This window comes from Anomaloglossus baeobatrachus, chromosome 2 (assembly GCF_048569485.1).
Source record: "Anomaloglossus baeobatrachus isolate aAnoBae1 chromosome 2, aAnoBae1.hap1, whole genome shotgun sequence".
NCBI classification, from domain to species: domain Eukaryota; kingdom Metazoa; phylum Chordata; class Amphibia; order Anura; family Aromobatidae; genus Anomaloglossus; species Anomaloglossus baeobatrachus.
Genome location: NC_134354.1, coordinates 566,941,685 through 566,955,352, shown reverse-complemented (window position 1 = coordinate 566,955,352; position 13,668 = coordinate 566,941,685). Strand labels below are relative to the sequence as shown.

Below are 13,668 nucleotides of genomic sequence, written 5' to 3'. Positions count from 1 at the left end.
CCTCGACGTCATCACACTGCTCAGGGTCTCAGCGCAATCAGTCTCCCTGTGATGTGTCTGATGAGAGTGATCAGGAATCCATTCCTGGAACCCCTCTCAACCTGGATACCCCTGATGGGGATGCCATGGTAAACGACCTTATCTCAGCCATCAATAGGCTGTTGGATATTTCTCCCCCAGCCCCTTCAGCAGAAGAGGCGGCTGCGGAGCAGGAGAAGTTTCGTTTCCTTTATCCCAAGCGTAAATTGAGTGCTTTGTTGGATCACGCTGACTTCAGAGAATCAATCCAGAAGCACGACGCTCACCCAGAAAGGCGTTTCTCTAAACGATCTAAAGATACGCGTTTCCCTTTCCCCCCTGAGGTGGTCAAGCGCTGGACACAGTGTCCAAAGGTAGACCCCCCGATTTCCAAACTCGCAGCTAGGTCCATAGTTGCAGTGGAGGATGGCGCTTCGCTTAAAGATGCCAATGACAGACAGATGGACCTTTGGTTAAAATCTGTCTATGAAGCTATCGGCGCGTCGTTTGCTCCGGCATTCGCAGCCGTATGGGCACTCCAGGCTATTTCAGCTGGCTTAGCAAAAGTGGATGCTATCATACATCCAGCAGTGCCGCAAGTGGCGCACCTTACCACGCAGATGTCGGCGTTTGCGTCTTACGCTATCAATGCGGTCCTAGAATCTACCAGTCGCACCTCAATGGCGTCCGCCAATTCGGTAGTTTTGCGCAGAGCCTTGTGGTTAAAGGACTGGAAAGCAGATGCTGGTTCCAAAAAATGTTTAACCAGTTTGCCTTTATCTAGAGAGAGACTGTTTGGCGAGCCATTGGCTGATATCATTAAGCAGTCCAAGGGTAAAGACTCCTCTTTACCACAACCCAGAACAACCAAACCTCAGCAGAAAAAGTGGCAGCAGAGGTTTCAGTCCTTTCGAGGTTCGGGCAAGACACCGTTTACCTCGTCCAAAGGGACTCAGAGGACGCAAAGAAACTCAGATTCGTGGCGGGCTCACACGCGCCCCAAGAAAGCAAATGGAGGTACCACTTCCAAAGCGGCTACCTCATGACTTTCAGCCCCCTCCCTCCGCATCGCCGGTCGGGGGCAGGCTCTCCCGCTTTTCCGGCATTTGGATGTCACAGGTCAAAGACCGGTGGGTGACGGACATTTTGTCTCGCGGGTACAGAATCGAGTTCAATTCTCGTCCTCCAGCTCGGTTCTTCAGAACCTCCCCACATCCAGACCGAGCAGATGCTCTGCTGCAGGCGGTGGACTCCCTAAGAGCGGAAGGAGTGGTGATCCCAGTCCCTCCTCAGGAACAAGGGCAAGGGTTTTACTCCAATCTCTTTGTGGTTCCAAAAAAGGACGGCTCGTTCCGTCCTGTTCTGGACCTAAAACGGCTCAACAAACATGTGCACGCCAGGAAGTTCCGGATGGAAACCCTGCGTTCTGTCATTGCCTCAATGTCCAGAGGAGACTTCCTTGCCTCAATAGACATCAAAGATGCTTATCTCCACGTGCCAATTGCTACAGAACATCAACGTTTTCTACGTTTTGTGATAGGAGACGACCATTTTCAGTTCGTAGCTCTGCCATTTGGTCTGGCGACAGCCCCACGGGTCTTCACCAAGGTCATGGCGGCGGTGGTAGCAGTCTTGCACTCTCAGGGACACTCGGTGATCCCTTACCTAGACGATTTATTGGTCAAAGCTCCCTCTCAAGAGGCATGTCAGCGCAGCCTGAATGCTACGCTGGAGACCCTACAGTCTTTCGGATGGATCATCAACTTTCCAAAGTCGATCCTATCACCGACTCAATCACTAACGTATCTTGGCATGGAGTTTCATACTCTAGCAGCGATAGTGAAGCTTCCGCTGAACAAGCAGCGGTCACTACAGACAGGGGTGCAATCTCTTCTGCAGGGCCAGTTGCATCCCTTGCGGCGCCTCATGCATTTCCTAGGGAAGATGGTGGCAGCCATGGAAGCAGTTCCCTTTGCGCAGTTTCATCTGCGCCCACTTCAATGGGACATTCTCCGCCAATGGGACGGGAAGTCAACGTCCCTGGACAGGAAAGTCTCGCTTTCCCAGACGGCCAAGGACTCCCTACAATGGTGGCTCCTTCCCACCTCATTGTCTCAGGGAAGATCCTTCCTGCCCCCATCCTGGGCAGTAGTCACGACAGATGCGAGTCTGTCAGGGTGGGGAGCAGTATTTCTCCACCACAGGGCTCAGGGGACGTGGACTCCGCAGGAGTCCACCTTTCAGATCAATGTTCTGGAGATCAGAGCAGTGTATCTTGCTCTACTGGCCTTCCAACAGTGGCTGGAAGGAAAGCAGATCCGAATCCAATCGGACAACTCCACAGCGGTGGCATACATCAACCACCAAGGAGGGACACGCAGTCGGCAAGCCTTCCAAGAAGTCCGGCGCATTCTAATGTGGGTGGAGGACAGAGCATCCACCATATCCGCGGTTCACATCCCAGGCGTAGAAAACTGGGAAGCAGACTTCCTCAGTCGCCAGGGCATGGACGCAGGGGAATGGTCCCTTCACCCGGACGTGTTTCAGGAAATCTGTCGCCGCTGGGGAGTGCCGGACGTCGACCTAATGGCATCTCGGCACAACAACAAGGTCCCGGCATTCATGGCGAGGTCGCGCGATCAAAGAGCTCTGGCGGCAGACGCCTTGGTTCAAGATTGGTCGCAGTTTCAGCTCCCATACGTGTTTCCGCCTCTGGCGCTCTTGCCCAGAGTGCTACGCAAGATCAGATCCGAGTGCAGCCGCATCATACTCGTCGCTCCAGACTGGCCGAGGAGGTCGTGGTATCCGGATCTGTGGCATCTCACGATCGGTCGACCGTGGTCACTGCCAGACCGACCAGACTTACTGTCCCAAGGGCCGTTTTTCCATCAGAATTCTGCGGCCCTGAACCTGACTGTGTGGCCATTGAGTCCTGGATCCTAGCATCTGCAGGATTATCTCAAGGAGTCGTTGCCACAATGAGACAAGCTAGAAAGTCGAATTCGGCTAAGATCTACCACAGAACGTGGAAGATTTTCTTATCCTGGTGCTCTGCTCAGGGAGTGTCTCCCTGGCCATTTGCATTGCCCAAGTTTCTTTCCTTCCTGCAATCGGGGTTAGAAAAGGGCTTGTCGCTCAGCTCCCTTAAAGGGCAAGTTTCGGCACTATCCGTGTTTTTTCAGAAGCGTCTAGCACGTCTTTCTAAGGTGCGCACGTTCCTGCAGGGGGTCTGTCATATTGTGCCCCCGTACAAGCGGCCGTTAGATCCATGGGATCTGAACAGGGTACTAGTTGCTCTCCAGAAGCCGCCCTTCGAGCCTCTGAAGGAAGTTTCCTTTTCTCGGCTGTCACAGAAAGTGGCGTTTCTTGTTGCGATCACATCGCTTCGGCGAGTGTCTGAGCTGGCAGCTCTGTCATCCAAGGCTCCCTTCCTGGTGTTCCACCAGGACAAGGTAGTGCTGCGCCCTATTCCGGAGTTTCTCCCTAAGGTCGTATCCTCTTTTCATCTTAATCAGGATATATCCTTGCCTTCTTTTTGTCCTCATCCGGTTCACCGGTATGAAAAGGACTTACGTTTGCTAGATCTGGTGAGAGCACTCAGAATCTACATTTCCCGCACGGCGCCCATGCGCCGTGCCGATGCACTTTTTGTCCTTGTCGCTGGTCCGCGCAAGGGGTTGCAGGCTTCTAAAGCCACCCTGGCTCGATGGATCAAAGAACCAATTCTAGAGGCCTACCGTTCTGCGGGGCTTCCGGTTCCTTCAGGGCTAAAAGCCCACTCAACCAGAGCCGTGGGTGCGTCCTGGGCATTACGTCACCAGGCTTCGGCTCAACAGGTGTGCCAGGCAGCTACCTGGTCCAGTCTGCACACTTTCACCAAGCATTATCAGGTGCATACCTATGCTTCGGCGGATGCCAGCTTAGGTAGAAGAGTCCTGCAGGCGGCAGTGACACCCCCGTAGGGGAGGGCTGTTTTGCAGCTCTAACATGAGGTATTTCTTTACCCACCCAGGGACAGCTTTTGGACGTCCCAATCGTCTGGGTCTCCCAATAGAGCGCTGAAGAAGAAGGGAATTTTGTTACTTACCGTAAATTCCTTTTCTTCTAGCTCTTATTGGGAGACCCAGCACCCGCCCTGTTGTCCTTCGGGATGTTTTTTTGTTGTTTGCGGGTACACATGTTGTTCATGTTGAACGGTTTTTCAGTTCTCCGATGTTATTCGGAGTTAATTTGTTTAAACCAGTTATTGGCTTCCTCCTTCTTGCTTTGGCACTAAAACTGGAGAACCCGTGATACCACGGGGGGGGTATAGCCAGAGGGGGAGGGGCCTTGCACTTTTAATGTAGTGCTTTGTGTGGCCTCCAGAGGGCAGTAGCTATACCCCAATCGTCTGGGTCTCCCAATAAGAGCTAGAAGAAAAGGAATTTACGGTAAGTAACAAAATTCCCTTCTTTCGCTTGACTTTTACTATTTTGTTGATATAATGTTCACTATTGAGCTGTACATTCTCACATTACAGTTTTGGAATCATTAAAGAGGTTTCCCCACAAATAAAGTTTATTTCAAAAATTGATTTTAATCAATAGATTCTGCTGAGTGAGTCTATGTATTGCGAACTGCCGCGCCGGCCGCTGCTGTTAGTTTGCTGCGGCGCGGCTGGGACTTGTAGTGCGCCGGGGACTTCCGCGCTGGCCGTGCATGTATGACGGCCGCGCTTATTAATCGAGTCCCCGGCTTTTGCGGCCTAGTTTCGTTTCGTTCCCGCCCACAGGCCTGCCAGTCAGGGGAAGGGCGGGACGCTGTACAGAATGTCAGCGCAGAGGGCTGGAGTCTATTTACATACTCCAGCCCTCACACTGGGCACAGTGGGACGCCAGTTTCCCGCACTTTGCGGCACGCCCACGGTCCGCCCCTCTTCACAGAACGCCGGCAGCCATTCCTGTGTGCAGTCTGAGCTGGAGAGGGGAGACAGGTTCTGGGAGACCCAGACACGGGATTCTGGCGACCACACACCCGCGTTTGAGCGGGCGGTAAGCGGCACCTCTGGTGCTGACCCCACTTAGTGCCGAAGTGTACATTTGTATTTTTATGCTTGCATGCTATACATTGCACTGTACGGTCGCTAGTGATTCTTGGCTATATACCCTCCTATATTGCTCAGAGGAGACAACAGCATGTCATCCGCAAAAAGCAAGGGTGCCAAGGCACAGGCTTTCTATGCTGCTTGCATCGCATGTGAGGCTACTCTACCTGCAGGTTCCACTGACCCCCATTGTGTGCAGTGCTCGGCCCCTGTGGCAACTGCTCGGCCGGGGCCTCTGCTAGAGGTGACCCAGGGAGAACCACCTGTGAATACTGTCCAGGTGACGGGGACAGAGTTTGCAGTTTTTGCTGATAGATTGTCTGTGACTATGACTAAAATTCTAGAAACTTTGCAGTCTAGACCAGTATCTCAGACCAGGGGCACTGTTGACTCATTGCTCCCTGGTCCCCCTCAGTTGGAACAGCTCCGGGCTCCGGGGGTGTCCCATGCATCCCAGGGTGAAGGCTCTGACACGGACGACAGTCCCAGACAGCCTAAGCGAGCTCGCTATGAGCGGCCCTCGACTTCATCACACTGGTCAGGGTCCCAGCAGGAGGACTCTCTGTGTGATGAGGCGGAGGTAGCTGATCAGGATTCTGATCCTGAGACCGCTCTCAATTTGGTTACGCCTGATGGTGACGCCATAGTGAATGATCTTATAGCGTCCATCAATAGAATGTTGGATATTTCTCCCCCAGCTCCTCCGGTGGAGGAGTCAGCTTCACAGCAGGAGAAATTCCATTTCAGGTATCCCAAGCGCAAATTAAGTACTTTTCTGGACCATTCTGACTTTAAAGAGGCAGTCCAGAAACACCACGCTTACCCAGATAAGCGTTTCTCCAAACGGATTAAGGATACACGTTATCCCTTTCCCCCTGACATGGTCAAAGGCTGGACCCAGTGTCCCAAGGTGGATCCCCCTATCTCCAGGCTTGCGGCTAGATCCATAGTTGCAGTGGAGGATGGGGCTGCACTTAAAGGTGCCACGGACAGACAGATGGAGCTCTGGTTGAAATCCATCTATTAAGCTATCGGCGCGTCGTTTGCTCCAGCATTCGCAGCCGTATGGGCACTCCAGGCTATTTCAGCTGGTCTTACACAGATTGACACGGTCACACGTACATCTGTTCCGCAGGTGGCATCCTTAACCTCTCAAATGTCTGCATTTGCGTCTTACGCGATTAATGCTGTCCTGGACTCTACGAGCCGTACGGCAGTGGCGTCAGCCAACTCCGTGGTTCTACGCAGAGCCTTATGGTTAAGGGAATGGAAGGCAGATTCTGCGTCCAAAAAGTGCTTAACCAGTCTGCCATTTTCTGGTGATCGACTGTTTGGTGAGCGTTTGGATGAAATCATTAAGCAGTCCAAGGGTAAGGATTCATCCTTACCTCAGCCCAGACAAACCAAATCCCAACAGAGGAGGGGACAGTCGGGGTTTCGGTCCTTTCGAGGCTCGGGCAGGTCCCAATTCTCCTCGTCCAAAAGGACTCAAAAGGATCAGAGGAGCTCAGATTCTTGGCGGGCTCAGTCACGCCCAAAAAAGACAGCCGGAAGACCCGCTACCAAGGCGGCTTCCTCATGACTTTCGGCCTCCTCTCTCCGCATCCTCGGTCGGTGGCAGGCTCTCCCGCTTTGGCGACGTTTGGCTGCCACAGGTCCAAGACCGTTGGGTGAGAGACATTCTGTCCCACGGGTACAGGATAGAGTTCAGTTCTCGTCCTCCAACTCGATTCTTCAGAACGTCTCCGCCTCCCGACCGAGCCGATGCTCTTCTGCAAGCGGTGTGCACTCTAAAGGCAGAAGGAGTGGTGATCCCGGTTCCTCTTCAGGAGCAAGGTCACGGTTTTTACTCCAATTTGTTTGTGGTACCAAAAAAGGACGGATCTTTCCGTCCCGTTCTGGACCTAAAACTTCTCAACAAGTACGTGAAAACCAGACGGTTCCGGATGGAATCCCTCCGCTCCGTCATCGCCGCAATGTCTCAAGGAGATTTCCTAGCATCAATAGACATCAAGGATGCTTATCTCCACGTGCCGATTGCTCCAGAGCATCAGCGTTTTCTACGCTTCGTGATAGGAGACGAACACCTTCAGTTCGTAGCTCTGCCTTTCGGTCTGGCGACAGCCCCACGGGCCTTCACCAAGGTCATGGCAGCAGTAGTAGCAGTCCTGCACTCTCAGGGACACTCCGTGATCCCTTACTTAGACGATCTGCTGGTCATGCCAACACAGCCTGAACGTTGCGCTGGAGACTCTCCAGAGTTTCGGGTGGATCATCAACTTTTCCAAGTCAAATCTGACCCCGACCCAATCGCTAACATATCTTGGCATGGAGTTTCATACTCTCTCAGCGATAGTGAAGCTTCCGCTGGACAAACAGCGTTCACTACAGACAGGGGTGCGATCTCTCCTTCAAGACCAGTCACACCCCTTGAGACGCCTCATGCACTTCCTAGGGAAGATGGTAGCAGCAATGGAGGCAGTCCCTTTCGCGCAGTTTCATCTGCGTCCACTACAATGGGACATTCTCCGCCAATGGGACGGGAAGTCGACGTCCCTCGACAGGAACGTCTCCCTTTCTCAGGCGGCCAAGGAATCTCTTCAGTGGTGGCTTCTTCCCACCTCTTTGTCAAAGGGAAAGTCCTTCCTACCCCCATCCTGGGCGGTGGTCACGACGGACGCGAGTCTGTCAGGGTGGGGAGCGGTTTTTCTCCACCACAGGGCTCAGGGTACGTGGACTCAGCAAGAGTCCACCCTTCAGATCAATGTTCTGGAAATCAGAGCAGTGTATCTTGCCCTACAAGCCTTCCAGCAGTGGCTGGAAGGCAAGCAGATCCGAATTCAGTCGGACAACTCCACAGCGGTGGCATACATCAACCACCAAGGAGGAACACGCAGTCGGCAAGCCTTCCAGGAAGTCCGGCGGATTCTGACGTGGGTGGAAGACACGGCATCCACCATATCCGCAGTTCACATCCCAGGCGTGGACAACTGGGAAGCAGATTTTCTCAGTCGCCAGGGTATGGACGCAGGGGAATGGTCTCTTCACCCGGACGTGTTTCAGGAGATCTGTCGCCGCTGGGGGATGCCGGACGTCGACCTAATGGCGTCCCGGCACAACAACAAGGTCCCAGCTTTCATGGCGCGGTCTCACGATCACAGAGCTCTGGCGGACGCCTTAGTTCAAGATTGGTCGCAGTTCCGGCTACCTTATGTGTTCCCTCCTCTGGCACTGTTGCCCAGAGTGCTGCGCAAGATCAGGTCCGACTGCCACCGCGCCATCCTCGTCGCTCCAGACTGGCCGAGGAGGTCGTGGTACCCGGATCTGTGGCACCTCACGGTAGGCCAACCGTGGGCGCTACCAGACCGACCAGACTTGCTATCTCAAGGGCCGTTTTTCCATCGGAATTCTGCGGCCCTGAACCTGACTGTGTGGCCATTGAGTCCTGGATCCTAGCGTACTCAGGGTTATCTCAAGAGGTCATTGCCACCATGAGACAGGCTAGAAAACCAACCTCCGCCAAGATCTACCACAGGACGTGGAAGATATTCTTATCTTGGTGTTCTGCTCAGGGATTTCCTCCCTGGCCATTTGCATTGCCTACTTTTCTTTCCTTCCTACAATCCGGTTTGGAAAAAGGTTTGTCGCTAGGCTCCCTTAAAGGACAGGTCTCAGCGCTATCTGTATTTTTTCAGAAGCGCCTAGCACGACTTCCTCAGGTACGCACGTTCCTGCAAGGGGTTTGTCATATCGTCCCTCCTTACAAGCGGCCGTTAGAGCCCTGGGATCTGAACAGGGTTCTAATTGCTCTCCAGAAGCCGCCTTTCGAGCCTATGAGAGATGTTTCCCTTTCTCGCCTTTCACAGAAAGTGACTTTTCTTGTAGCGGTCACCTCTCTTCGGAGAGTGTCCGAGCTAGCAGCGCTGTCATGCAAATCTCCCTTCCTGGTGATTCACCAGGACAAGGTGGTTCTGCGCCCGATTCCGGAGTTTCTCCCTAAGGTGGTATCCCCCTTTCATCTCAATCAGGATATCTCCTTACCTTCTTTGTGTCCTCATCCAGTTCATCAATGTGAAAAGGATTTGCATTTGTTGGATCTAGTGAGAGCACTCAGAATCTACATTTCCCGCACGGCGCCCCTGCGCCGATCGGATGCACTCTTTGTCCTTGTCGCTGGTCAGCGTAAAGGGTCGCAAGCTTCCAAATCCACCTTGGCTCGGTGGATCAAGGAACCAATTCTTGAAGCCTACCGTTCCGCTGGGCTTCCGGTTCCCTCAGGGCTGAAGGCCCATTCTACCAGAGCCGTGGGTGCGTCCTGGGCATTACGGCACCAGGCTTCGGCTCAGCAGGTGTGCCAGGCGGCTACCTGGTCGAGTCTGCACACTTTTACCAAGCATTATCAGGTGCATACCTACGCTTCGGCGGACGCCAGCCTAGGTAGACAAGTCCTTCAGGCGGCGGTTGCCCACCTGTAGGAAAGGGCTGTTTTACGGTCCTGTCACGAGGGTTATTTTACCCACCCAGGGACTGCTTTTGGACGTCCCAATTGTCTGGGTCTCCCAATGGAGCGACAAAGAAGGGAATTTTGTTTACTTACCGTAAATTCCTTTTCTTCTAGCTCCAATTGGGAGACCCAGCGCCCGCCCTGTTTTCTTAGGGATTTTTGTTTTTTTCGGGTACACATGTTGTTCATGTTGATTGGTTTCAGTTCTCCGATGTTTCTTCGGATTGAATTTGTTTTTAAACCAGTTATTGGCTTTCCTCCTTCTTGCTTTGGCACTAAAACTGAGGAGCCCGTGATCCCACGGGAGGGTGTATAGCCAGAAGGGGAGGGGCCTTACACTTTTAAGTGTAGTGCTTTGTGTGGCCTCCGGAGGCAGTAGCTATACACCCAATTGTCTGGGTCTCCCAATTGGAGCTAGAAGAAAAGGAATTTACGGTAAGTAAACAAAATTCCCTTCTTTGTAATGTTTTTTTTTTTTTTTTTTTTGCTGCAGCTGACTGGAAATACAGACATGCTGGACTAATGGCATTATCGGCCATTGGGGAAGGTTGTCACCAGCAGATGGAGGGCATCCTTAATGAGATGGTCAATTTTGTATTGCTCTTTCTTCAAGACCCGGTAAATTGTCAATGTTTTTAAACACATTTAACTTTCTGTATAAACTTCCCTTCAATTTTTGTTAAATGGAAAATATAGTTTTAGCAAAATTTATTATTAATTCGTAAACGTTTATTCCCCTTGGCTATTAAATGGGTTGTGCATGTTCTTAAAACTTGGCCCCAAACTATGTGAAATGCCTAAAACAACAAACTCAGCAGGTACTTGCCCTCCCTTGGTCAGTGCTGGCTCCCTGCCACTGCTTCGGCTCCAGTGTTTCGGCTGCAGCGGTGGTGTATCATGACTCTAGCTGAGGTCAGCAGCTGTGCCCAATTTGACCGCATACACCACTGCGCTCCGGTCCAGAGCATAGAGCTCGGTGACTGGCTAGAGCGATGGCACACACTGTTCATGTAACTTCACTGCTGCAGCCAAAACATCAGGACCAAAGCAGCTGTGGCATCTGACACTGGACACAGGGACAGGTGAGTAACTGTTCAGAATATTTTAGGCTAGTTTCACACTTGCGTTGAACGGCATCCGTTGCATTGCGTTGTGTGACGGATGCAACGGATGCGTTGCATATAATGGAACAACGGATGCAATGGATCGTACAAAACAAAGCTTTTTTTTTTTTTTCTCTTTACAGTTTTACCGGCAGCAGACTATTGTGAACAATCAGCTGATCACCCGGCTGCCGGGCGCTCAGCTGAGCGCTCTCGCATGCCGGCTGCCGGGCGCTCAGCTGAGCGCTCTCGCATGCCGGCTGCCGGGCGCTCAGCTGAGCGCTCTCGCATGCCGGCTGCCGGGCGCTCAGCTGAGCGCTCTCACATGCCGGCGGCCGGGCGCTCAGCTGAGCGCTCTCACATGCCGGAGGCCGGGCGCTCAGCTGAGCGCTCTCACATGCCGGCGGCCGGGCGCTCAGCTGAGCGCTCTCACATGCCGGCGGCCGGGCGCTCAGCTGAGCGCTCTCACATGCCGGCGGCCGGGCGCTCAGCTGAGCGCTCTCACATGCCGGCGGCCGGGCGCTCAGCTGAGCGCTCACATGCCGGCGGCCGGGCGCTCAGCTGAGCGCTCTCACATGCCGGCGGCCGGGCGCTCAGCTGAGCGCTCTCACATGCCGGCGGCCGGGCGCTCAGCTGAGCGCTCTCACATGCCGGCGGCCGGGCGCTCAGCTGAGCGCTCTCACATGCCGGCGGCCGGGCGCTCAGCTGAGCGCTCTCACATGCCGGCGGCCGGGCGCTCAGCTGAGCGCTCTCACATGCCGGCGGCCGGGCGCTCAGCTGAGCGCTCTCACATGCCGGCGGCCGGGCGCTCAGCTGAGCGCTCTCACATGCCGGCGGCCGGGCGCTCAGCTGAGCGCTCTCACATGCCGGCGGCCGGGCGCTCAGCTGAGCGCGCTCACATGCCGGCGGCCGGGCGCTCAGCTGAGCGCGCTCACATGCCGGCGGCCGGGCGCTCAGCTGAGCGCGCTCACATGCCGGCGGCCGGGCGCTCAGCTGAGCGCGCTCACATGCCGGCGGCCGGGCGCTCAGCTGAGCGCGCTCACATGCCGGCGGCCGGGCGCTCAGCTGAGCGCGCTCACATGCCGGCGGCCGGGCGCTCAGCTGAGCGCTCACATGCCGGCGGCCGGGCGCTCAGCTGAGCGCTCACATGCCGGCGGCCGGGCATTTGTGACGGAAGGGAAAAAACGCAAGTGTGTAAATACCCTTAGGTGTTTTACACAGTTTTTGGCCCATTTTTGTCCAACTGCAGAAACTCTTTAAAGTCTGCTTGTTTTCTCTCTACTTTTTTTTTTTCCATCCCCTTTGTTTTTCCTGCTGTAGTCACAATTTATGCCCTGTAAAGTATCAGAAACCTGACTGACCCGTAGCTTGTCTTCCTTCCAGCATCCCAGAGTGCGTTATGCTGCATGCAATGCTATTGGACAAATGGCAACAGACTTTGGCCCTGCGTTTCAGAAAAAGTTTCACGAAAAGGTAAAAAGCTTATAGAAAGTTATAAACTGTGGGTTTTCATAGTTTTGCAAACTACTATTTGGAGTGCGTGATTTAGCCACATTTTATAATCAAGTAGCTCAATTGTTTTGTTAACGGAGCTCTGGCTTTTAATTTTTTTTTTTTTTAAATTGATGCAGTTACAGTATTTTTAAGTTTGCCATTCAGCTTGTGACCTGACCTGTCACCATCATCATCCTCCTCCAATAGAGAAACGGATTCCCATCTGAGATGTTTCTTTATTTTCTTTTATTGGACAAGGTTGATTGACAAATCTGGTCACATGCTCCTCCTCCAGCCACTTTATTAAGTACTGAATAGCGGTGTAGTCTGTGACAGAGTGTACTGACAAGTGTGGAAGTTGCAAAAAAATAAAATTTAGCCACAGTTGGATGCATTTGAAGGCCAGAATCACACATCCGGCTTCTCGCGGGTTTGCCGGTTCCGACGAACGCCAGTACAGTGTATACAGTACAGTAGCAGCGTGACAAGCTCCAGTCACATGCTGTCATGTGACCCGGAAAGTACAGCGCTGCCACTGTACTGTATATATTGTACTGGCGTGCGCCAGAACCAGCGAAATGCCGGATGTGTGAAACCGGCCTAAAGAGAATCTTGTCAGCAGGTTTTTGCTACCTAATCTGACAGCAACAAAATGTAGGAGATTCTGAATGCAATGATGTATCACTTAGATTACTGGGTGCAGCCATTCTGTCACAATCAAAGAATTGAGTTTTAAGCATGAAGCTGAGCTCAGGGAGCTTCCCCCACCCATAAAGGGCTCTCAATAGAGATTGTGCATTGGCTGTGAGTTATCAATCACAGCAGGGTGCTTGTCGGACTGCTGTGCACAAGTTCTAGTCCTGTTATGTTAATCACAGGGTAATAATAAAGCCACGCCCTCTGCACTGACAGCCGGGTCTAATGCGGAGTGGCTTTGTCAGTGCAGAGGGCGTGGTTAAAGCCGCCGCTCTCCATACACAGGAGCCGCCCCCATGACTGACATCCAAATGCTGCTGGGAGGATAACAGTTAATTTCCTTTTGACTGCAGGGTTTAATATGCAGGTGCCGGGCAGGTTCAGAATGTTATTAACCTGCAGATTAACCCCATATTTGCAAGTTAATAGCATATTTCCACATTACAGATTCCCTTTAAATATTTTTACAACCTGTCATTGTGATGAGTGTAATAGTTACATTCACGTGAGATCTCCATTTTTTTCTGTGTAGAGCTTGTCAGAATAGATGGATAAAAGCCATGAATTTAAGAGTCAGAAATCCTACAGGAAACACTTGAAGATCTAAAGCACCACTCCTTATCCCACCATATAATTTTACCCTATATTTCTAATGTATAGTCACTATATTATCAGTATATGACTCTTGTTTGGCTACCGCTCCCTCAGTCTGTTTGATGCACCATCTTCAGCTGCCACTTCAAAAGTATGGGATGGGTAGTGCTGTGAAA

At 52.7% G+C, this 13,668-nt stretch overlaps 1 protein-coding gene across 1 annotated transcript in view; it reads left to right on the top strand.

The window, feature by feature from the left end:
* IPO5 (importin 5) overlaps window positions 1-13,668 on the top strand; it is a 187,682-nt gene that overhangs the window by 66,391 nt on the left and 107,623 nt on the right. The window contains exons 11-12 of the mRNA XM_075336731.1: window positions 10,099-10,223; window positions 12,092-12,181. Of these exons, the coding sequence (XP_075192846.1) occupies window positions 10,099-10,223; window positions 12,092-12,181 (215 nt within the window). The remainder of the gene's footprint in view (window positions 1-10,098; window positions 10,224-12,091; window positions 12,182-13,668) is intronic.